This window comes from Vulpes vulpes, chromosome 16 (assembly GCF_048418805.1).
Source record: "Vulpes vulpes isolate BD-2025 chromosome 16, VulVul3, whole genome shotgun sequence".
NCBI classification, from domain to species: Eukaryota; Metazoa; Chordata; class Mammalia; order Carnivora; family Canidae; genus Vulpes; species Vulpes vulpes.
In genome coordinates this window covers 59,492,036-59,516,557 of record NC_132795.1, presented here as the reverse complement: position 1 = coordinate 59,516,557, position 24,522 = coordinate 59,492,036, and the positions used below count along the sequence as shown (strand labels likewise).

The following is a 24,522-nucleotide window of genomic DNA, read 5'->3' as shown; positions in this document are numbered from 1 at the left end:
AACCCTAAGATTTTAAAGATTAATTTCACTGCTAAAAATACTCTTCTACTTACTTTGAAAAATTATAGTTCACATAATCAACCTTCAGAAATTCTAGAGATTCAGAACCTTTTAGGTCTGGGATGTTTTTTTCCTTAATCATTTGCTCAATCATCTCCATTCCAGCTTGAATGCCTATGAAGGAACCAAAGAGAACATTTATTTACAACAATGGCATAACATTATTAAACGTATATGTGAGGTTTACTGAGTAAGGCAAGCTCTTGAGAGAAATTTAGAAAGCAGCAACCCTACAAAGTGGGTGCTATTGTCCCTGTTTTACAGAAGGAAAAACAGGTCCTCGGAGAGGCTAACAAAGACCCCAGGACCCCAGGGCTAATAGCACAAGAGATTCTCATTACCTGGCCAAGGCTAAAGGGTACTACTACAGGGCATTATGATAGTCAAATCTGGGCAATTTGGCTTCAGAATCCTGTCTTATTAGAAAATTATTCTACATTGTCTCCTTTCCCCTAGATTCTTTTTTTATTTTTTTATTTATGATAGTCACACACACAGAGAGAGAGAGAGAGAGAGAGAGAGAGAGGCAGAGACATAGGCAGAGGGAGAAGCAGGCTCCATGCACCGGGAGCCCAATGTGGGATTCGATCCCGGGTCTCCAGGATCGCACCCTGGGCCAAAGGCAGGCGCTAAACCGCTGCACCACCCAGGGATCCCTCCCCTAGATTCTTTAAGCTCAGCAAGTTTTGGCCTGAGGCACATGGACTGTAGGCCACTCTTAACTCTCCTGAAATTCTAGTAAAAGACTGTGAGCAGGATGTGTGTGTACATGTACCTTTGTCTCTCATTTTTCAGAGGAGAGGGTCCACATTTGCATCAGATTCTCAAAGGATCCCAGGACTCCAAAAAGGTTAGTAAGCCCTGCTTTTGTGTAATTCAGGAATAAACTCGTCTTTACAGAGTAGCACCACAGAACACATTTTTTCTGAGTTCATGGAGAAAAAGAGCCCTCTTCCACATAAGGAGCTTGTGAAAAGTAACTGACATAGTGATGAAAAATGATCTTTTCATTTTAATCTTTTTGAGAAGGAAGCTTTGCCTTTGCCTCTTATTTTGTAGCTTAAGCTCATTTTTACTTAGGTTATCTTTGTGGAGATGGAGAGTAGATCTTATCTTCTATAATACCATGAATAATGTTGTAATATAGGGCTGCAGGGATAGAATGTAAAGGATATAAAGATGGAACCAAAGGCACTATCAGACAGGTTAGTTTCAAATCCTAACACTGTTATGATTTAATAATAATTGTGTGCTCATGTATGCCAGACTGTTTACACTCTACACATATTCTATCCTTTGATCTTAGAGCAACCCAATGACATAGGTATTATTATCCCTATTTAACATAGGAGGCAGTTGAGGATTAGACAGGTTCACTGGCTTGCCCAAGAGCTCACAACTACTGCACATCATTATTGAGGCTTTGAGGAGGAATGGGGTGCAGAGAACAGAGCACAGGTCTTGAAATCAGGCAGGGCGGACCTGAGCTCTGATCTTGCATCACCCCCTTACTGCTGTGTGACATGGCAAATTCAGTTCAGCGCTTCTGAGACTCAGATTCCTCCTCTGCAAAATGACTATCCTTTCTTTGTAGGGTGGTTGTGGGAATTAAATCAACCCAGAGCCTGTAAGGCACATATCAAAGAGCTTGGCCATGGTAGATGCTCAATCAAGGCATGGTTCTGACTTTATTTTTTTATAATAAATTTATTTTTTATTGGTTTTCAATTTGCCAACATACAGAATAACACCCAGTGCTCATCCCGTCAAGTGCCCCCCTCAGTGCCCGTCACCCATTCATCCCCACCCCCCGCCCTCCTCCCCTTCTACCACCCCTAGTTCATTTCCCAGAGTTAGGAGTCTTTATGTTCTGTCTCCCTTTCTGACATTTCCCACACATTTCCTCTTCCTGGTTCTGACTTTAAAGCCTGTTCTTCCCCATCAACCCATGTCATATCTCTACAGATGATCCCATTTGGTCCTCACATCACTACAGGGGGGCAACATTATTATCATTCCCCTCACCTCATTTTCCAGATGAGAAAATCTACTGGCCCAACCCTACATATTGAGGAAAGGGACAGGACTGAAATTCATACCCAAATGAACTGATTAGATCTGTTCTTTTAATTGCTCTGATCTGGAGGGTAAAATAAGCTATTCTCACAACTTTAATACTTTTATGAGATAGTTCTGATATGTATTTCTGTGTATATAAGTGTTATTAATATAGTAACAAGATACACACACATACACACATGAATATATGTATACACATGGATACACACATGCATTCCTGGTATGTATTTCTCATTATAGCCAGCTCATATTACAATTGTGCAAGATGGATCGATTTTAGATTTCCTGTGCTAGATGAGGTGCTGCGGGAGTTGCCCAAAACTCAGTCTTTCCTTCCTCCACCCTTTCCTTCTTCCCTCTATCCTTCCTGTATTTCTTTTTTGGTGTAGTGATGTAGTGGTGTAGTGGGTGAGGCATTTCCTGGTCACACTTGGGTATATTCGCAGTACTCACGTTGATTGCTTTAGTTAAGAAAGCGTCAGTGACTCTATCTGCCTGCATTCAGCTAACCTTGGGCCAAGATTTACAGGAGAAAACTGGGCCTATACACTTTGAATTCTCAGTTCCTTTCCCATATACAATCTGCCCTCATCCTAGCTCTGCTCAACATGCTTCTCTTCCTGTGTTTATAAATACCTCCAAAAGGGTTTTTCTTAATCTTTCAGTGTCTCAGGCTCCTTTTAGCATCTAATGAATGTATTGAGCCTCTCTCAAGAAAAATGCATGATCATAATCTACATTAAATCTGGCACACAATTTTAGGTGACCCTAAGTTCCTTTTGGAACCAAGCCCTTTCTGAAGGTCTACAGTGTTACTTTTACTCTCATATCTCCTCCCCTCTACCCTGTGATGTATCCTCCTTTAGAGCAGGGGTGTTCATTGTATGTATATGAGAGGGTACAGGTGGCAGGGGGGTGGGGAGAGAAGGCACATCTGTGGCGGGTTTGGATAGGCCTGGTTTGGACAGGTTGATTGTTTTTCAGACACCACTTCTTTCCCAGCTATCTTAGCAGACTCTGCAAAAGGGGCTGGATCATCCCATAGTAGAGCTTGCCTTGGTCATGAGATTATCCAAAATGAGCTTGGATCACAAACTCCACCTGGGGGGCTGTAATTGGCTTTTGGAAGCACTCGACTCACCATAGTCCAGAGCCCGCTGAGTAACCCTGGCCTTGATTCCAGGGTAAATGGTCTGCGTGGATGAGATGCAGAGATTCCACAGGAAGAAACATCCCCAGAGGACTTGGACTGCCTTTGTACGCATCTGCAATTAACCAACATTTATGGTTCCTTTATTATTTTTTACTTTCATTGGTCAATTCCATCTAGCTTTTCTATTTCTTGTTTCACTGCTTACTTCCAGAACTCATTCTATCCACCCATCCATCCATATATCCATCCATCCATCCAGTAATCACTTATTGAACACACCAGAATATGTGCTAGGTGCTGAGGATGCAAGATGACCTATGTGAGCCCTTGACTTCTGCTTCTCACAGACTAGTGGGTGAGTCAGACACACACAGATGATTATGACTCGTACAATACAATACAATGTAATGCAACACAAGAGCCTTACTGTAAATGTAACAATTGTGATATGCCTTGGGAAGGATAAGGGGGTGGGGATGCAGGAATTTTGACAGTTTTAGAACACAAGTCAGTAGTTTAGGCAGGTGGCCTCAGAGAATGTGGGATGATCTGCTTAAAGATCCTTAATGACTCCTGTTTGCCCACAGGACAGGGTTTAAGCTCAAAGCCCAGCTGGAAGGCCCTGCCCTGCTCTACACTTCTACCTCCTCACGGACTTCCTTCCTTAACACACATGCCTGGCTCACCTCAGAATCTAGTACAATGTCTGGCACACAGTAGATATACACACAAAAAATCTCAACTCCAAAGGGAGGGATTATATCTTTTTTGCTGTTATATTGCTAGTGCTTGGAATATATTAAATATTCAATGTATATGTATTTAATTAATGGACCCAATGAATTAATGCCAAGTCATTTTCTTTTATTTTTCTTTTTTTAGCTAGGCTCCATACTCAGCATGCAGCCCAATGTGGGGCCTGAATTCATGTCTCTGAGATTGAGACCCGAGCTGAGATTATGAGTCAGATACTTAACTGACTGAGCTCCCCAGGTAGCCCCCAGCCCATTTTCTTGATGAATGAAGCACAGTTACAAATAGCAACACTGACATGGGTTTCTTTTAATGACAGCTGAGGTGAGTGATACGTTCACTGCCTTGTTTCTAGTTCTGGCAGTTTACAATCTTGGTGAGCTACCCTTGCTGCGTTCATATGTGCTAAAGATTGACAGGTGACAGATACCCACTGAGTTAATATACAAAATTGAGACAAATCAGGGAAGCATCTGTGGGGGTGGTCAAGGAAGAGGAAGTTTTGGGAGCCATGCAAAGGGAGGGGTCAGGCCAGGTGTGGCAGGGAAGGATTCAGAGAAGGGCTGGGATTCAGGAGCAGTCTGGATAAAGGAAAAAATCATTGCAAGAGGTGTGTGTGGGGCGGGGGGGGAGGGGGTTGTTTGGCCAAGAAAAGAAAAAGGTTTGATAAAGGAAGTGTGTGGGCTTTATGGATAAGGCCATAGAGGTGGGAATGGAACGATGTAGACAAAGGGGGTGTTCCAGAGAATTTATTTGAGAGGAATAGAACAGTCTGACCAGAGAGAGGAGTATCTATGCAGGGCTGTTGCTAGCCTAACTTGGCCTTTAGTATGGAATGGGAAAAGGTGCCCTTTGGAGATATACCAGCTTTCTGGTACAAAATAGGGCAAGCAGAAAATGTTCTAGTGTGTTCAGTGTGCCCAACTTGTAGGGAGAGCAAGGGCTGCCCCACACCCTTGAGCTAGCATTTTTAAATTTTTAGATTTGATTTATTTATTTTGTGTGTGTGTGTGTGTGTGTGTGTGTGTGAGAGAGAGAGAGAGAGAGAGAGAGAGAGAGAGAGAGAGAGAGTGAGTGTAAGAGCCTGACATGGGGCTTGATTCCATGACCCCGAGATCATGACCTGAACTGAATCCAAGAGTCAGACATTTAACCAACTGAACCACCTAGGCACCCATGGGCTGGTATTTTGTCTAATGAACACATTGCCCAATTTACATAGGGGACCTATGTTCAGATTAGTGAACGTTCATGTGGGTGTTTTGCTGGAGACCCATGAGGTTGAGAATTGGGGTCTTGACCTGTTCTGTGATGCATACGTCCACCTTCAGGTGTGAGGCTCAGTCAACTTGCTTACATTTGTCATCTGACCTCCCAGGACACCTCTGTCCAGACAAATTGGACTTCTGGTCCCTAAACACTCACCATGTTTCCTGCATAATGCCTGTGCTTATGCTGTTCATCTTTACCTAGGCCTGTGGAAACTCTGTACATCCTTAAGGTCCATTTTAAATACAGCCTTCTCTCTGAAGCCATTTCTGACTTCCTAAGCTTATCTAATTTCCTTCTGAAACCTTGGTCAAAATATATATTTATTCATGTGTGTATATTTATTTTCTCATGTGCTGTCTGTCTCCTCTATGAGAATATAAGTGCCATGAGGGTAGAGACCTCATTTGGTTTGGAGGTCCTAGAGCCTGGCTTAGTGTCTCAGGTATAGAGCAATTGATAAGTAATGGTAGAATGAATCAACAACAACAACAAAAGAATGAATCAGGGAATCACAAATGAAGGAAGAACCATACCTTGCTCTGCACTATATTACAGTTCTTTGCAGAGGTGACTAACAAAGCATTTGTATTCTAGTGGAATACACTTTCCCATTATTTTTTTTTTCACTTTCCCATTAGAACAGATATTGGCCACAGGTCAGGAGCAGGGTTAGGGAGGTTAGGTACCAGATCATGGGGAGGGGAGAGGTCTTGAGAGGACTGGCTAGTGTGGCTGGGGTACTGGGAATGGGATGGGGGACTCTGAGTAGTGACTATTTAGAAAGAGGCATTTCAATACCTTAACAGTGCTATGGCCTTAGCATTCAGTGTGATGTTTCAGCACTACAGAATTGGTTTGGGTTATGCTGGACAATGCACAGAAAGAACCTGAGCAGCCATGCTGGGGGCAGGGCTATGGAGGGGTGACTTGGAGATGGTCAGGTGCAGAGGACACCAAGGGAAGCCTAGAGTCATGACAATAAGAGCCACAGGGGAAGACTTGTGTAGGAGACCTGTCTCTGGTCAGGCAGCAAGTGATCTGAGGGTTGGTGGAAATGTGAGGAGTGGGACAAGCAAGCGAGACGCAGGGTGATGTTAACACCTTATACTTAATTAGAATGGATGCAAGAGCTAGGTCTAGTTGCCATCTGTGCTAGGCCCACCTTGATTCTGGGGTGGCAGGGGTGGTGGTGGTGGTCAAGGGGTCTTGGAGAGGAGGATAGGCCGAGATGGATGAAACTATGGGAGTGAGAGCAACACTCCTGGGGCTGTTCACCAACTGGTATAAAAGTATGTCCACATTTTAACAAATGGTGAGGCCATACTGATGTGTAGTCACACTGACACTGCCGTGGGCAAAGAACTGTAAATGGATGTGTCATGCCAAGGCAGGCACGAGAGGGATTTTTTTAAAAGTGGAAAACATTTTCATAGCAGTAGAAAGTAAAGGGAAAAAAAGGTAGACCAAAAATCTGTATGTATTAGACTGTATCCAAATTAAGGTTGAAATAATCTCTCTGCCCGGCATGTAGTAGGGCTTCAATAAATATTTGCTAACTGACCAACTGACTGGCTTACAAGATTCTGGTTAACAAAGAAAGGTTCTAGAAAAGTGTGGGGAAAAATGAGAAAACCAAACCATCATATAAATAACTCTCCATTTCTACAGTTAAAAAGCACAATAAACTAAAGCAGAGCTATTATTTGTTAATGGAATAAAAACTAAAATAATGAATTTGGTTTTTTTTAACCATTTACAAAACTCACAACAATTTTTGGAGGTTCATGTTACTATTATCCTACCTCCATCTTAAGCATGTGGACACAGAGACTTGGAGAGTCTGAATGACCCAAGACCACATAGTAAGTGAGGCACTTGGGAACCACACCTTTTTCTTCTGACTCCCTATTCTAGTGTTTATGAATTTTATTACTTGGTAAGTGTTGGATTTTTCATTTTCATCTTGGAACTTTAGGAGATGCTTGATGCCATCTTCTATGTGGAAAAAATCATTAAGCATCTGGAGATTTTCAAGCATTAAAGTGCAAATCCTTTCATATTTTCTTGGGCACAAATGGAGTTTTAAATGCCTTTCCAGCTCCAAAAATTCTATTTTCTCTTCACTGGGTAAAGGAAGTCTCTGAAATGGTCTACTTTGACAGAGATTGAGGAACTCAAAATTGCACATAGAAAAACATATATTTTTTAGAAATTTTATGAGTGAATGAAATTACTGAGCTATAAAAGGATTGTATGTAACTTTCAGGTGAAGTGTTTGTTAGGATGATAATTTATGGGCAGAGGAGGGAAGGAACCTTGTCAAGCAAGGAGATGAGTCCTAAAAGGTTAATTTGGCTGACAAGTAAGGGCAGGATGAGTTGCCTGCTAAAGGAAGGGATCCAAGATGACTTAAAAACCCTGCCGACAAGTCACCTATTTTGTTGTTTAAGGAATTGTTTCTTTCCAAGATTCAAAACCTCAAAAGTCATTACATTTCCATACCAATAAATGGACAGAATAACACTTCTAAACTAGATGGCCCTACCATAGCAACGTTTTTCTAGATATGTCTCCTGAGGCAAGGGAAACAAAAGCAAAAATAAATGATTGGGACTTCATCAAAATAAAAAGCTTCTGCAACGTGAAGGAAACAATCAACAAAACTAAAAGACAGCGTATGGAATAGGAGAAGATATTCGCAAATTACATATGCAATAAAGGGTTAGTATCCAAAATAATTAAGGAGCTTATATACTCAGCACCCCAAAATTTTACAGTAATCTGATTCAAAAATAGGTAGAAGACATGAACAGACATTTCTCCAAAGAAGACAATCTCCAGATGCCCAACAGACACATGAAAAGATGCTCAACATCACTTATCATGAAGGAATTACAAATCAAAAGTACAGTGAGATATCACCTCCCACCTGTCATAATGGCTAAAATCAACAGTACAAGAAACAATGAGTGTTGGCAAGGGATGTGGAGAAAAAGGAACCCTCCTATACTATTAGTGGGAATACAAACTGGTGCAGCCACTGTGGAAAACAGTATGGAGTTCCACAAATAATTAAAAATAGAATTGCCATATGATTCAGTAATTGCACTACTGAGTATTTACCCCCAAAATACAAAATGTTAATTCAAAGCGATATGAATCCCTTTGTTTCACCCCTATGTTTCACCCCTATGTTTATAGCAGCATTATTTAAAATGGCCAAATTATAGAAGCAGCCGAGTATCCATTGAGAGATGAATGGATAAAGAAGGTGTGGTACACACACACACACACACACACACACACACACACACACATGCACTCAATGGAATTTGATTTGGCCATAGAAAATAACAAAATCTTGCCATCTGCAACAACATGGATGGAATTGGACAGTATAATACTAAATGAAATAAGTCAGAGGAGAAAAAATACCATATGATTTCACTCATATATGGAATTAAACAAAGCAAATAAGCAAAGGAAAAAAAGAGAGACGAATCAAGAAACAGACTCTTAACTATAGAGAACAAATTAATGGTTAGCAGAGAGGGGGAGGGGATGAGTGAAACAGGTGATGGGGATTCAGGAGTGCACTTGTTGGGATGAGCACCAGGTGTTGTATGAAAGTGTTGAATCACTATATTGTACACTGAAACTAATATTACATTGTATGTTAACTAACCTGAATTAAAATAAAAATGAAACAAATAAAGACATAAATATATTAGGTGGCCCTTGCCGTTCTGATGACCAGAAACAAGAAAACTCTAGAGCAGCTTAGAAAATTCCTGAGACAGGTCGACTTACCATTGGTATTTACTGAGGGGAGCTTTACAGGCTTTGGAAAAATCAGTTAAAGGAGATGATGGATGAAATGCAGCCTTTAAAACGGGATCAAAGGTTGGAAAAATTAAGTCCAATTGGTTTAAGGAAGCCTAAACTGTCAGAATATTCCAACCTAATGGTTAAAACAAAATGTGTATAAGACATCTAAATCAATAGGTATAGGATACGAGGAGAACTGGAGGCTATTTCAAGGAATTCAGCTCTCACATCTGATTTTTACCAAGATCTCAAGTGACAAGGGCATTGAAAATTTACACCTAGCCTTTCCCAAACTCCTTACTTAACACAAACAGGTTAAACAAGTGGGAGGGCCTTAGCTCTGGCAGGATGTAGGTCACTGATGTGGTGGTTTAAGACCTGGGTCCCAGAACACAGACATCACAGCAGCCCCTTCTTCCTAAATCCACACTGGTTCAAGTTAGAGACAAGTTAGAATTTTCTTCCATTGAGCTGGGTTCCCCCCTGAAATGAAGGCAAAAATAAGTCCAGAAGATTGAGTGACTGTCTTAACATTGCTGAATGAGGCAAATGTCAATCTGTCGTTCACACCAACTCTCTTTTCTTAGACCTGCTCATAGCCTTCTGGGTCGGCCTAAGTGACATAAAAGACAAAACAGAAAAACCTAGGCAGACAATGACTCAAGCCACATGACAGCGAACTGACCAGGACATCGCCAGTGGAGAGGGTAATCCCCGCTGGGAGATTGTGCGCTGGCAGAGATCTGAAGTTTGCTCACGATTCTTACCTCAAGCCGAGGAAGCATCCAAAGCTGGGGAGTACCTTCGATTCCTTCTGCCTTTGAAACTATGTGTTCCCCACTTGAGCCTTGAACCCAGCTGCTGAAAAGACAAGATAATTAAGTCTGAATCATCTACAGGTGGATTTTTTTAAATGCCTCTTTCAAAATGTGATACATAATTGCTACACTTCAATTGCCCAATAGCATGAATGAACACTACAGTCTCTACCTAGATGAGCAGACAATGCCACCCATGCAATGATTACTCCCTGTAATACACACACACACACACACACACGCACACACACACACAACTATTATGACTACATTACCAGAATGATTAAGTCATGACTTTCAATGTACTGAAAAAGGTGTCAAATTGCATTGAATTGGAAGAGGAAGAATTTTCCTTTCTGGGATAATAAGCCAGTTTCTCCTGCTCAGGGTACCTAAAGTGGATGGCTCCACCACTTTCCAGAATACCTTTTGTACTTTTGGTGGATCAGATTCAGTCTGAAAGTATGAGGGTTGATAACCAGGCTGACCTAGTTACCGCCTTTATCTTTCAGGGTAGGAGCACAGATGGGATCTCTAAGTGTCTGCTCCCTTTCGGGGTTGTTAGTGCTTTCCGCTCCCAGCATTTCTTTGAGGTTAAGTTGGGTGGGTGCCTGGACTCCTATGTGACTTCACATCAGTAGGTTCTAAACCCTATCTGCCTTCCCATCCCCCATGCTTCAGTCATTGCATTTTACATGGCCAGGGATCTGATTGCATGAAGTATCTAAGATCTTATTTATAATCTTCTGGGTAAGATAGGGCAACCAACTTCCCTGGTTTTCTCAGGATGCAGGATTTTCAGTACTAGAACCAGAACAGGGACGCCTGGGTGGCTCAGCTATTGAGTGTCTGCCTTTGGCTCAGGTCGTGATCTGGGGGTCCTGGGATCCCACATCGGGCTCCCTGCATGAAGCCTGATTCTCTCTCTGCCTGTCTCTGCCTCTCTCTCTCTGTGTCTCTCATGAATAAATAAATAAATAAATAAATAAATAAATAAATAATCTTTAAAAAAATAAAACCAGAACAGTCCTGGGGAAACCCAGGATATTGGTAACCTTAAAATGAATAGTAGGCATGTTACTTGGCATTGTCTAACTCCTGACAGCTTTTCAGGTTTCTCACCTAGGGTACCTCCAGTTATGCTTATCCATTTAACTTGTATTTCCTTAGGACAAAATGTGGATAAAAATAGTATCTACCTTGATACATTCTGGTGAAAAAAAAAAATGTTGGTAACCATCAGTCTGTTTGGGCTGCTATAGCATATAAACAACAGAAATTTACTGCTCACAGTTCTGGAGGCTGGGAAGTCCAAGATTAAGGAGCCAGCATGATCACGTCTCCCTGGTTCATAGCCAGCGCCTTCTGGCTGTGTCCTCACACAGTGGAGGGAGCCAGGGATCTCTCTGGAGCCTCTTTTATATGGCATTAGTCCCAATTATGAGGGCTCCACCTTCATAACTTGAGCACCTCATAAAGGCCCCACCTACAGATACTATCACCTTTGGGGATTAGGATTTCAACATATGAATTTTGGAGGGACACAAACATCCAGATTATAAGAATAATCTGTAAGAATTTGTTCTTAAAACTGAGAAATGCTATAAAATTTTATTCATTAGTATGTGGCCTTATCAATGGTGATACAAGGCTGAACATTCTCTCCTTGTAGAATCACTGTCAATCATCACAGATCCTACACATTCAATCCATAAATATTGGGCACGTACTATGTGCAAGGACCTCTTCAGTAAAAACGATAGGATCCCCATGCAGGTGAAGTTCATTAAACAAAGATATAAAACAAACAAACAAGCAAACAGCAAAATAAATAAAAATGTATAGATTGTGACACATGCTATTAAGGAAATAAGGGAATGTATTGGTGTGGTGGTCTTGTAATTGGCAGAGTGCTGTCACTGTAGGAGGCATACTCGCTTTGTGGGATGGTCCAGGAAGTCTTCTCTGAGGAGGTCGATTTGAGCTGAAATCTGAGCTCTGAAGGGAGTGGGAGGAGAGAACAACAAAGGTGGACAGTATGCCTGTACTGCATGAAGGATAGAAATACTGGTATTAAGCACCTAAAAGGTGTCAGGTGGGTAGTTGAAGTTCTGGGGAAAGTTTGGCCAGAAATATGAATTTCTAAGTCATCATTCTGGAGGTGAAATGAAAGGCCAGCAGTGGACAGGTACATGTGAGGCAGTTTCCCACAGTGCAGGTACTACGGAGGGTTGTGGGATAATCTCAGGTGCGTGACAGATAAATACTTGAAACTGTATTATTATTGTTTTTAGTGTGTGAGGAACAAGAATACACAACCAGACATGGAAGAAGAGGCATGACATCATAGATCACAAGGCAAAAATTTATAAAATACCTTAAATATTTCTGTCCCTTCCTCAGAATCTTCCCTGGGTGGCAGTACCAGTTTCTCCCCACACCCCCCCCCCCCCCCCCCCGGTCCTAGGTTTTCCCTCTATCTGTCCTGCCCAGAGTGGCTGCTTGGCCCCATCTTCTTCCCCTGCTCCCCTACTACCCAACTGCCTCATTCCTTTTCCCTGTCAGTAAGATCCCTGTCCTGCTCAGCCCCCTATTTGCCTCTCCTATCTATTAAGCAGCTGCATAGGATCTGCTAGAGTTACAGGGAAGCTGAACATTATAACACAGTAGTATTTTTCTGATGCAAATATTAACTCTTCCTTTTGTCCTGGAAAATCTGAAAGCCTTGGTGGAAACCTGAATCATTGTTGTTCATTCTGGGGCATCTGGCACAGGATTTGAGGGGAGTTCTCAGGAAGCGTGGCCTGAAGATAGTAAATTGGGGCTCTCGCCTCACAGGGACTTGCCCTGCCCACCCCACTGGGGACCCTGAGCAATTTACTCCAATCCTCGGTCTCAGTCATCCTCTGTAAAAGTGGAGATCACACTTACTTTTCAGAGTCAATGAGAGTTAAACTGAATGAACTAGTACATGGTTTTTCATACAATATTAATGAGATGCATTATTATGTTTCTCTATTCTTATTTTAAACATACAAAGTTTAGTTTCCATGGTATATATTTTTTCATTTACCCTCTATTTGGAAATTTATAAGTTTTTCCTTTACCTGGCTTCCCTTTAAAAAAAATGGACACACAGTTTTTAAAAAATAGTATTTTTTTAGAGAGGGAGAGAGAGAGAGAGAGAGAATCAAGAAGACTCTGTGCCGAGTGTGGAACCTGACTTAGGGCTCAATCTCACGACCCTGAGATTATGACCTGAGCTGAAATCAAGAGTCAGGCACTTAACTGACTGAGCCACCCAGGTGCCCCTAAATAATTGTACATAGAGTTTAAGAAGTAGGCTGACTTATATAGAGAAGGAAAATAAATAATGGTGCGGCTCAGGCAAGACATGGAATAATTCTAGAAAAAGAGGCTCAAATAATTTGAGTTTAGGAAACAAAGATAGCAGAAGAGAGGGCAGCTAGTTTGTTTTTGTTTAGAAGGGGCCTGAGAAGTAGGCTCCTTAGCCTCCCTTCTACTCAGGGAGTGGCTTTCAGGCGAATTTGCTGAATTCATCATCACAACAAAATCAAGTAGCACTATGTCTAGTTTCACTATTTATTTTAATTTTTCAGATTTAACTGAAAATTTGCTGGGAACTCTTGCTTATCCAGCCTACCCACGATGGCAATCTAAAGGCAAGATTAATTATTTCACTTACTAATGGCTGACAGCATGTTAGTCTCTGCAGATCAAGGGACACCTTTAATTAAAACTCCAAAGAAACATCATAATTAACTAGGTAGAATGATTGTTCATTAAAGAAAGATTTCAAGGTGCAGTGTTGAGGAACTGAGTGTCCTACTGCTTGGTTTCTAGACTTGTCTGGGCTATTCTCATATAGAAAAAAGCTATCTGAATACCAGGCTTTTTTTTTTAGCTGAAGATAAATTTTATTAATCTTTGCAGGAGAGTAAAGTGACAGGGGAGAGGGATCATCTGTATATGGGGGGGGGGTGTGAACCAACATTTTGTGTTGGTGAGATCTGGTTAAAGGGACACCCTGAAGAGGGAATAAGAAGTAGGAAAAAATAAGAGCTAACATTTTTTGTTATGCTTCGGGCACCAGCCATATATTACCTTGCTAAATACCCATCAAGACTGTATGAGGTACTAGTATTATCTCAATTTTATAGGTGAGAAAACCAAGAGGTTAAGTATATGCCTAAGCTTAGGTGGAAGAGCCAGGACTCAGGAGCCAGGTGTCTTGCTTTCCAGAGTCTGTGTTCTTAACCACAATGCCAAACTGCTCTTCAAGAAGGTCACTATAGAGAAACCCACAGCCCAGGGGACGCGGAAGATGAGGAGAGAGAAGGATGCTGTTGCTAGGCAATACATCTGCTTTTTCCAAGCTGCCAACTGAATCTGTGAGAGTGACACAGATATATGTGTTTGTTTGAAGTTGCTAGATTAGTCCTGAATGGAGGAAGCGGTCTGGAATTTGTGTGGCTCTCGAGAGAGATCAGTAACCCTACTGTTCACTCTGGACAGGCTCAGGAGACATCTGGCAGAGTCATCCTATCACCCGGCAGCATCTCCCCCTCTCTTCCCAGCTCTGTCCCAGGCCACCCTCTCTTGATGCCTGTGATGACTAACTCAGACCATGGCTCTCCCACTAGTCACATTCTGGAATGGTTTATAGTAAGGAAGTATAGTAAGAAAATATAGTATAGGAAGTCCACTTCTTTCTGGTTTTGAAAAATAAACAAACCCACTTACCTCACTTATCAGTTGTCTAAAAGGGAGTTACATTTTATTATTTGCAGTTCAAAGTGAATTTAAATTCATGTTAAATTTGATATGAACATATGTCTTTATGAGACATATTGTGGAACCAACCAGACAAGACAGTGTGATATAACTCTGAAATGTCTGAGAACCACCATTGTGAGCCCAGTTCAGACAGACAAGGATTTCTCTACCTCAATGCTTATTGACATTTTGGGCCATAAATCTTTGATGTGGAGGCTGTCTTATTATGCATTGTAGGCCCCTGGCCTCTACCCTGATGTTATTAGCACCACTTCCTCCTGCCCTAGTTGTGACAAAAATGTCTCCAGACTATGGCTAATGTCCTTGGACAGGCCTTGATTAGAATCAAGAAAATAAAGTATATTAAAGTATTCTATCTAGCCCTTGCTATAGAAAATGGCACACCTCTGGGGGTGGGGTGTATGTCAGATTCTAATATTCCTAATAATATTCTTCTTAATTTTCAAATACATATTTGAATACATTCTCCTGGTCATCGATTCAAATACTGAGGCTTATGTATCAAGATGTGAAAATCCTTGATGTTCCTCCCACCCCTTATCCCTGTCTTCTGTATACCTCCCTCTAGTTTGCTTTCCAAGAATATTTTTAAAATATTATTTATTTATTCATGAGAGACACAGATAAAGAGGTAGAGACATAGGCAGAGGGAGAAGCAGGCTTCCTGCAGGAAGCCAGATGTGGGACTCGATCCCAGGACCCTGGGATCATGCCTTAAGCTGAAGGTAGATGCTCAATCACTGTGCCACCCAGGCATCCCTCCAAGAATATTTTTATTTCTTTCTTTCAATAGATTCCAGATATCTTCATTTGGTCCTTGGATAGGGTTTTAATCATTTCAACAACTTCTGAACATCCTTTTCCTAACCTGCATGATTCTAATTTCATTCCACAATACTTTTTAAGGTCCATTTCAATTTCTCATCAAGCACAGCAGCTACCTCATAGTGTTTTATAAGTGTTGAGAAAACCCAAAACAACATAGTAAGACCACATGGTATAGACCAGTGGTTCCCAAAGTGTGGTTTCACAGTAGCATCACCTGGAAATCACTAGAAATGCAAATCCTCAAGCCCTTCTCCAGACCTGCTAAATCAGAAACTCTGTGTAAATTAAAGCTCACGATTCAGGAAAATGGATTTGACTTAAGTAAACACTCAGACTAAGGTCAATATGGCTCTCTCTGGTAGAGACAGAATGAAAACCTTACTTTCCAAACACATATATCAAGAATTCAGATATAAACATGGATATCTTTCTTTTTTTAAACATGGATATCTTAATGCCATTTAAAAATTTTGCTTAACCAGTCCTAACTTGGGGGTGGGGATTGAACTTTGTGAAGATGGATTATATTTCCCCTTCAGAAACACATAACCTAAGACTGGAGAAAGCCTGATGTGCAAATAATTGCACTGTGATATGATGGGAAACATTGAAGAGCATGTTCCAAGTGTTCTTGGAACAAAAAGGAGCAACGCACTAAGAAGAGTATCCCAGGAAGAAGGATTAGCATGTGCAGACGCACACAAACATATTTGGTAGGAGAGGACGTAAAGCAGGGGAAGAGGCATTTTGGAGTAATGCAGTCTGAGTATTCTATAGGGGTCATTGGGTAGATTGAAGAAAGTGGCTTCTAGCTGGACTACGAAGAGTTTTCATCATGCACAGAAATTTCATTTATATTCAGAAAACTAAAGGAAACACAACAATAAGGAAAAAAACAATTAAAAAGTGGGCAAGACCATCAGGGAAAATACAAATCAAAACCACAATGAGATACTACCTCACACCAGTGAGAATGGGGAAAATTAACAAGGCAGGAAACAACAAATGTTGGAGAGGATGCGGAGAAAAGGGAACCCTCTTACACTGTTGGTGGGAATGTGAACTGGTGCAGCCACTCTGGAAAACTGTGTGGAGGTTCCTCAAAGAGTTAAAAATAGACCTGCCCTACGACCCAGCAATTGCACTGTTGGGGATTTACCCCAAAGATTCAGATGCAATGAAACGCCAGGACACCTGCACCCCGATGTTTCTAGCAGCAATGTCCACAATAGCCAAACTGTGGAAGGAGCCTCGGTGTCCATCGAAAGACGAATGGATAAAGAAGATGTGGTTTATGTATACAATGGAATATTACTCAGCCATTAGAAACGACAAATACCCACCATTTGCTTCAACGTGGATGGAACTGGAGGGTATTACGCTGAGTGAAGTAAGTCAATTGGAGAAGGACAAACAGTGTATGTTCTCATTCATTTGGGGAATATAAATAATAGTGAAAGGGAATATAAGGGAAGGGAGAAGAAATGTGTGGGAAATATCAGAAAGGGAGACAGAACATGAGAGATTCCTAACTCTGGGAAATGAACAAGGGGTAGTGGAAGGGGAGGTGGGTGGGGGGCTTGGGGTGACTGGGTGACGGGCACTGAGAGGGACACTTGACAGGATGAGCACTGGGTGTTATTCTGTATGTTGGTAAATTGAACACCAATAAAAAATTAATTTATTAAAACAAAGTGGGCAAGAAATTTGAGGACATCTCACTGAAGAAGATCTATAGATGGCAAATAAACATACAGAAAGATGCCCAACATCATTACTAAGAATTGCAAATTAAAGCAATGAGACACAACTATCTATTAGAATGGTTAAAATTAAAAACAACCCGACAATACAAATCAATGGTGAGGATGTAGAGAAACAGGAACTCTCTTTCATTGCTAATGGGAATGTAAAATGGTACAGCCATATTGGGAAACAGTTTGGCCATTTCTTACAAAATTAAACCTAGTCTTGCCATAGGACCCAGCGATGGTGTTTCTGGGTGTTTATATAACTGATTTGAAAACTGAGGTTCATGTAAAAACCCTGCACAAACTACAAGTGTTTATAGCAGTTTTATTCATAATTGCCCCAAACCAGAAGCAACCGAGATGTCCTTCAATAGGTGAATGGATAAACTGTAGTACATCCATACAGTAGAATGTTATTCAGCCTTAAAAAGAAATGAGCTATGAAGCCACAAAAAGGCATAGATTAATCTCCACTGTGTATTACTAAGTAAAAGACATCAGTTACAAAGCCAGAAAATGCTACATACATTATGATTCCAATCATATGACATTCTGGAAAAGGCAAAATTAAAGAGATGGTAAAGAGATCAGTAATTGCCAGATGTTGGGGAGCAGGTGATGGTGGAGAAGGCTGAACACAGGGGATTTTTTATATTAGTGAAACAAGACATTACGCATTTGCTGAAACTGATAGAACCTACAGGTCAAAGAGTGAATCTTAACGTATGTAAATTTTAAAAAATCACATAGGAGACTGAGGGGTCCAAGAAAGGGTGCAGAATGTGAGAAAAGAATCTAAATGTCTTATAAATGTGTGAAACAACCTTGCTGAAGGGGACTGGGAAACAAGGTGCTGACCTGTGTCACTTTGGGAATGAATGAAGTCTGTAAGATGAAGGGTAGCAGGAACAGTTGTTGGAACACTGTACTCCAGTGGACAATGGGTTAAATCCTGAAGCTATTATACATAGATGCTGGAAATGAATGATTAAGTAAATGGATGGTGGATGGGGGGAGCTAGATTTGTCACAGTTGGGTTAGTAAATTACAGATAAGCAAGGAGACCAGAATGGTCAGGTGGTAATGGATTATAGGTGGAAATATCAGAAAGAACTTATGCTCAACTTAATATAGATACAAATGGCTATGTATGGATATTTGTGGGGGCATGATGGCAGAGGAGTAGGGTCCCCAAGTCACCTGTCCCCACCAACTTACCTAGATAACTTTCAAATCATCCTGAAAACCTATGAATTCAGTCTGAGATTTAAAGAGAGAACAGGCTCCCTGCGTGGAGCCTGCTTCTCTGTCTGCCTGTGTCTCTGCCTCTCTCTCTGTGTGTCTCATGAATAAATAAATAAAATATTAAAAAATTTTTTAAATAAAATCTTTAAAAAAATAAAATAAAGAGAGAACAGCTGGAATGCTACAGTGAGAAGCGTTTGCGCTTCTATCAAGGTAGGAAGACGGAAAAAAAAAAAAAAGAAATAAAAAATCATCCAAGGGGGAGGGGCCCTGCGAGGAACTGGGCTCAGGCCGCCCGGTGAGAGCCTCCAGGACAGGAGAGCCCCGTCCCGGAGAAGCAGGAGCTTCACCAATCTTCCCAGACTGAAAGGCGCTCGCAGGGAGCTCGGGCAGGATCCCAGGAGGGGCGCGGATGCCCTCAGGCTCCCAGGGACACTAAGAGACACCTGCACCCCAGGGGAGAGCGCGCCACACCCCACGGCCCAGCTCCCTAAAGGGCTGCAGTGCGCGCCCGGCTGGACCCGGGAGTAGCTCGGAGCGGCTCCGCAGAGGCTCCGCGCGGAGGGGGCTGCGCAGCCCCAGGAGCACGATTCCAGCAGTGCAGGCCCCGGAGCCCAGGGCGCCGGGGGACACAGCCCAAGATCCGGCGCTCCCTCCGGGACACAAGACAGCAAGGACGCTCCTGCCGCTGGGCAACCCCGAGCTGTGCAGATCGGTGCCCCGCCCCCAGAGCATCCAGGCCCCTGCGAACTGGGAGCTGCAGTAGTTACTGCCGGAGCTGACTCTAAGCTGGAGAGCTGGCCACCACCACTGGTGCTGTTCCTCCTGGTGTCACCTTGTACCTGGGACTGAGCAGGGGCGTCACAGGATAAACAGCTACCACTGAGCCCTGCACCTAGCAGGAGGCTGGGCAGCTCTCCAGGTGCCAGCACAGCAGGCCCCTCCCCCAGAAGACCAGCTGGAAGGACAGGGGAAAAGCAAGTTATTGACCAAGCAGCCATGGAAAGTTCCAGGGGAAGTCAAGGGATTTACAGCATATAGAATCAGAGGATACTCCCCCCCCTTTTTTTTTTGTTTTCTGTTTGTCCCCCCCACCTTTTTCCCTTTTTTTTCCTCCCCTTGTCTCCTCTTTCCAGTACAACTTGTTTTTGGCCACTCTGCACCGAGCAAAATGACTAGAAGGAAAAACTCACCACAAAAGAAAGAATCAGAAACAGCCCTCTCTCCCACAGAGTTACAAAATTTGGATTATAATTCAATGTCAGAAAGCCAATTCAGAAGCACAATTAAAAAGCTACTGGTGGCTCTAGAAAAAAGCACAGAGGATTCAAGAGACTTCATAACTGCAGAATTTAGATCTAATCAGGCCGAAATTAAAAATCAATTAAATGAGGTGTAATCCAAACTGGAGGTCCTAACGATGAGGGTTAATGAGGTAGAAGAATGAGTGAGTGACACAGAAGACAAGTTGATGGAAAGGAAGGAAACTGAGGAAAAAAGAGAAAAAAGATCATGAGGATAGGTTAAGGGAAATAAATGACAGCCTCAGAAGGCAAAATCTACATTTAATTGGGGTTCCAGAGGGCGCCAAAAGGGACAGAGGTCCAGAAAGTGTATTTGAACAAATCATAGCTGAAAACTTCCCTAACTTGGGAAGGGAAACAGGCATTCAGATCCAGGAGATAGATTACCCCCCCTAAAATCAGTGAAAAAACCGCTCAACACCTCAACATTTAATAGTGAAACTTGCAAATTCCAAAGATAAAGAGAAGATCCTTAAAGCAGCAAGAGACAAGAAATCCCTAAGCTTTATGGGGAGAAGTATTAGGATAACAGCAGACATCTCCACAGAGACTGGCAGGCCAGAAAGGGCTGGCAAGATATATTCAGGGTGCTAAATGAGAAGAACATGCAGCCAAGAATACTATATCCAGCAAGGCTCTCATTCAGAATAGAAGGAGATAAAGAGCTTCCAATATAGGTAGAAACTGAAAGAATATGTGACCACCAAACCAGCTCTGCAAGAAATATTAAGGGGGACTCTGTAAAAGAAAGAGGAAGTCCAAGGAAACAATCCACAAAACCAGGGACTGAATAGGTATCATGATGCCACTAAATTCATATCCTTCAATAGTAACTCTGAATGTGAATGGGCTTAATGACCCCATCAAAAGGCACAGGATTTCAGACTGGATAAAAAAGCAAGACCCATCTATTTGCTGTCTACAAGAGACTCATTTTAGATATAAGGACACCTATAGCCTGAAAATAAAAGGTTGGAGAACCATTTACCATTCAAATGGTCCTCAAAAGAAAGCAGGGATAGGCATCCTTATACCAGATAAATTAAAGTTTATCCCAAAGATTATAGTAAGAGATGAAGAGGGACACTATATCCTACTTAAAGGATCTATCCAACAGGAGGACCTAACAATCATGAATATTTATGCCCTGAATGTGGGAGCTGCCAAGTGTATCAATCAATTAATAACCAAAGTTAAGACATACTTAGATAATAACATACTTATACTTGGTCACTTGAATGTAGTGCTTTCTACAATTGACAGATCTTCTAAGCACAACATCTCCAAAGAAACAAGAGCTTTAAATGATACACGGGACCAGATGGATTTCACAGATATTTATAGAACTTTACATCCAAATGCAACTGAACACACATTCTTGTCAAGTGCACATGGAACTTTCTCCAGAATAGACCACAAACTGGGTCACAAATCAGTTCTTAACCAATACCAAAAGATTGGGATCGTCCCCTGCATATTTTCAGACCATAATGCTTTGAAACTAGAACTAAATCACAAGAAGTTTGGAAGGATTTCAAACATGTGGAGGTTAAGAACCATCCTGCTAAAAAATGAAAGGGTCAACCAGGAAATTAGGGAAGAATTAAAAAGATTCATGGAAACTAATGAGAATGAAGATACAACCATTCAAAATCTTTGGGATACAGCAAAAGCAGTCCTGAGAGGGAAATACATCGCAATACAAGCATCCATCCAAAAACCGGAAAGAACTCAAATACAAAAGCTAACCTTGCACCTAAAGGAGCTGGAGAAAAACAGCAAATAGATCCTACAACCAGCAGAAGAAGAGAATTAATAAAGATTCGAGCAGAACTCAATGAAATAGAGACCAGAAGAACTGTGGAACAGATTAACAAAACCAGGAGTTGGTTCTTTGAAAGAATTAATAAGATAGAGAAACATTAGCCAGCCTTATTAAAAATAAGAGAGAAAAGACTCAAATTAATAAAATCATGAATTAGAAAGGAGAGATCACCACCAATACCAAAGAAATACAAATGATTTTAAAAATTTATTATGAGCAGCTATGCGCCAATAAATTAGGCAATCTAGGAGAAATGGACGCATTTCTGGAAAACCACAAACTACCAAAACCAGAACAGGAAGAAATAGAAAGCCCGAACAGGCCGATAACCAGGGAGGAAATTGAAGCAGTCATCAAAAACCTCCCAAGACACAAAATTCCAGGGCCAGATGGCTTCCCTGGGGAATTCTATCAAACGTTTAAAGAAGAAGCCATACCTATTCTACTAAAGCTGTTTGGAAAGATAGAAAGGGATGGTAGACTTCCAAACTCATTCTATGAGGCCAGCATCACCTTAATTCCAAAACCAGACAAAGACCTCACCAAAAAGGAGAATTATAGACCAATATCCCTGATGAACATGGGTGCAAAAATTCTCAACAAGACACTAGCCAGTAGGGTCCAACAATACATTAAGAAGATTATTCATCATGACCAAGTGGGATTTATCCCCGGGATGCAAGGCTGGTTCAACATTCATAAAGTAATCAATGTGATTGATCATATCAACAAGAGAAAAAACAAGAACCATATGATCTTCTCAATAGATGCAGAGAAAGCATTTGACAAAATACAGCATCCATTCCTGATCAAAACTCTTCAGAGTGTAGGGATAGAGGGAACATTCCTCAGCATCTTAAAAGCCATCTACAAAAACCCCACAGCAAATATCATTCTCAATGGTGAAACACTGGGAGCCTTTCCCCTAAGATCAGGAACAAGACAGGGATGTCCACTCTCACCACTGCTGTTCAACATAGTACTAGAAGTCCTAGCCTCAGCAATCAGGCAACAAAAAGAAATAAAAAACATTCAAATTGGCAAAGAAGAAGTCAAACTCTCCTTCTTCGCAGATGACATGATAGTCTACATAGAAAACCCAAAAGACTCCACCCTCAGATTGCTAGAAGTCATACAGCAATTCGGCAGTGTGGCAGGATTGCCCAGAAATCAGTGGCATTTCTATACACTAACAATGAGACTGAATAAAGAGAAATTAAGGAGTCAATCCCATTTACAATTGTACCCAAAAGCATAAGATACCTAGGAATTCTCTCTCTCTCTGAGAGACGGATAAAGAGGTAAAGGATCTATACCCTAAAAACTACAGAACATTTCTGAAAGAAATTGAGGAAGACACAAAGAGATGGAAAAATATTCCATGCTCACGGATTAGAAGAATTAATATTGTGAAAATGTCAATGTTACCCAGGGCAATTTACACATTTAATGCAATCCCTATCAAAATACCATGGATTTTCTTTAGAGAGTTGGAACAAATCATCTAAGATTGTGTGGAATCAGAAAAGACCCCAAATAGCCAGGGGAATATTAAAAAAGAAAACCATAGCTGGGGGCATCATAATGCCAGATTCCAGGTTGTACTACAAAGCTGTGATCATCAAGACAGTGTGGTACTGGCACAAAAATGGACACATAGATCAATGGAACAGAATAGAGAATCCAGAAGTGGACCCTCAACTTTATGGTCAACTAATATTTGATAAAGGAGGAAAGACTATCCATTGGAAGAAAGACAGTCTCTTCAATAAATGGTGCTGGGAAAATTGAACATCCACATGCAGAAGAATGAAACTAGACCACTCTCTTGCACCATACACAAAAATAAACTCAAAATGGATGAAAGATCTAAATGTGAGACAAGATTCCATCAAAATCCTAGAGAACACAGGCAACACCCTTTTTGAACTTGGCCACAGCAACTTCTTGCAAGATACATCCGTGAAGGCAAAAGAAACAAAAGCAAAAATGAATTATTGGGACTTCATCAAGATTAAAAGCTTCTGCAGAGCAAAAGAAACAGTCAACGAAACTAAAAGACAACCTACATGGGAATCCCTGGGTGGCGCAGTGGTTTGGCGCCTGCCTTTGGCCCAGGGCGCTTTCCTGGAGACCCGGGATCGAGTCCCACATCGGGCTCCCAGTGCATGGAGCCTGCTTCTCCCTCTGCCTGTGTCTCTGCCTCTCTCTCTCTCTGTGTGACTATCATAAATAAATAAAAATAAAAAAAAATAAAAGACAACCTACAGAATGGGAGAAGATATTTGCAATGACCTATCAGATAAAGGGCTAGTTTCCAAGATCTATAAAGAACTTATTAAACTCCACAGCAAAGAAACAAACAATCCAATCATAAAATGGGCAAAAGACATGAACAGAAATCTCACAGAGGAAGACATAGACATGGCCAACAAGCACATGAGAAAATGCTCCGCATCACTGGCCATCAGGGAAATACAAATCAAAACCACAATGAGATACCACCTCATACCAGTGAGAATGGGGAAAATTAACAAGACGAGAAACAACAAATGTTGGAGAGGATGTGGAGAAAGGGGAACCCTCTTGCATGGTTGGTGGGAATGTGAACTGGCACAGCCACTCTGGAAAACTGTGTGGAAGTTCCTCAAAGAGTTAAAAATAGACCTGCCCTACGACCCAGCAATTGCACTGCTGGGGATTTACCCCAAAGATACAGATGCAGTGAAAAACCGAGACACCTGCACCCCAATGTTTATAGCAGCAATGTCCACAATAGCCAAACTGT

The 24,522-nt window shown here is 41.6% G+C and overlaps 1 protein-coding gene across 2 annotated transcripts in view; it reads right to left on the bottom strand.

The window, feature by feature from the left end:
- The window catches only part of BPIFC (BPI fold containing family C), a 62,800-nt gene that overhangs the window by 33,792 nt on the left and 4,486 nt on the right, over positions 1 to 24,522 (bottom strand). For both annotated transcript variants that reach the window (XM_026010942.2, XM_026010943.2), the window contains exons 2-4: positions 9,913 to 10,006; positions 3,281 to 3,404; positions 54 to 174 (exon numbers count right to left, since the gene is read on the bottom strand). In XM_026010942.2, coding sequence (XP_025866727.2) covers positions 54 to 174; positions 3,281 to 3,404; positions 9,913 to 9,930 — 263 coding nt within the window. In that variant the 5' untranslated portion in view covers positions 9,931 to 10,006. The remainder of the gene's footprint in view (positions 1 to 53; positions 175 to 3,280; positions 3,405 to 9,912; positions 10,007 to 24,522) is intronic.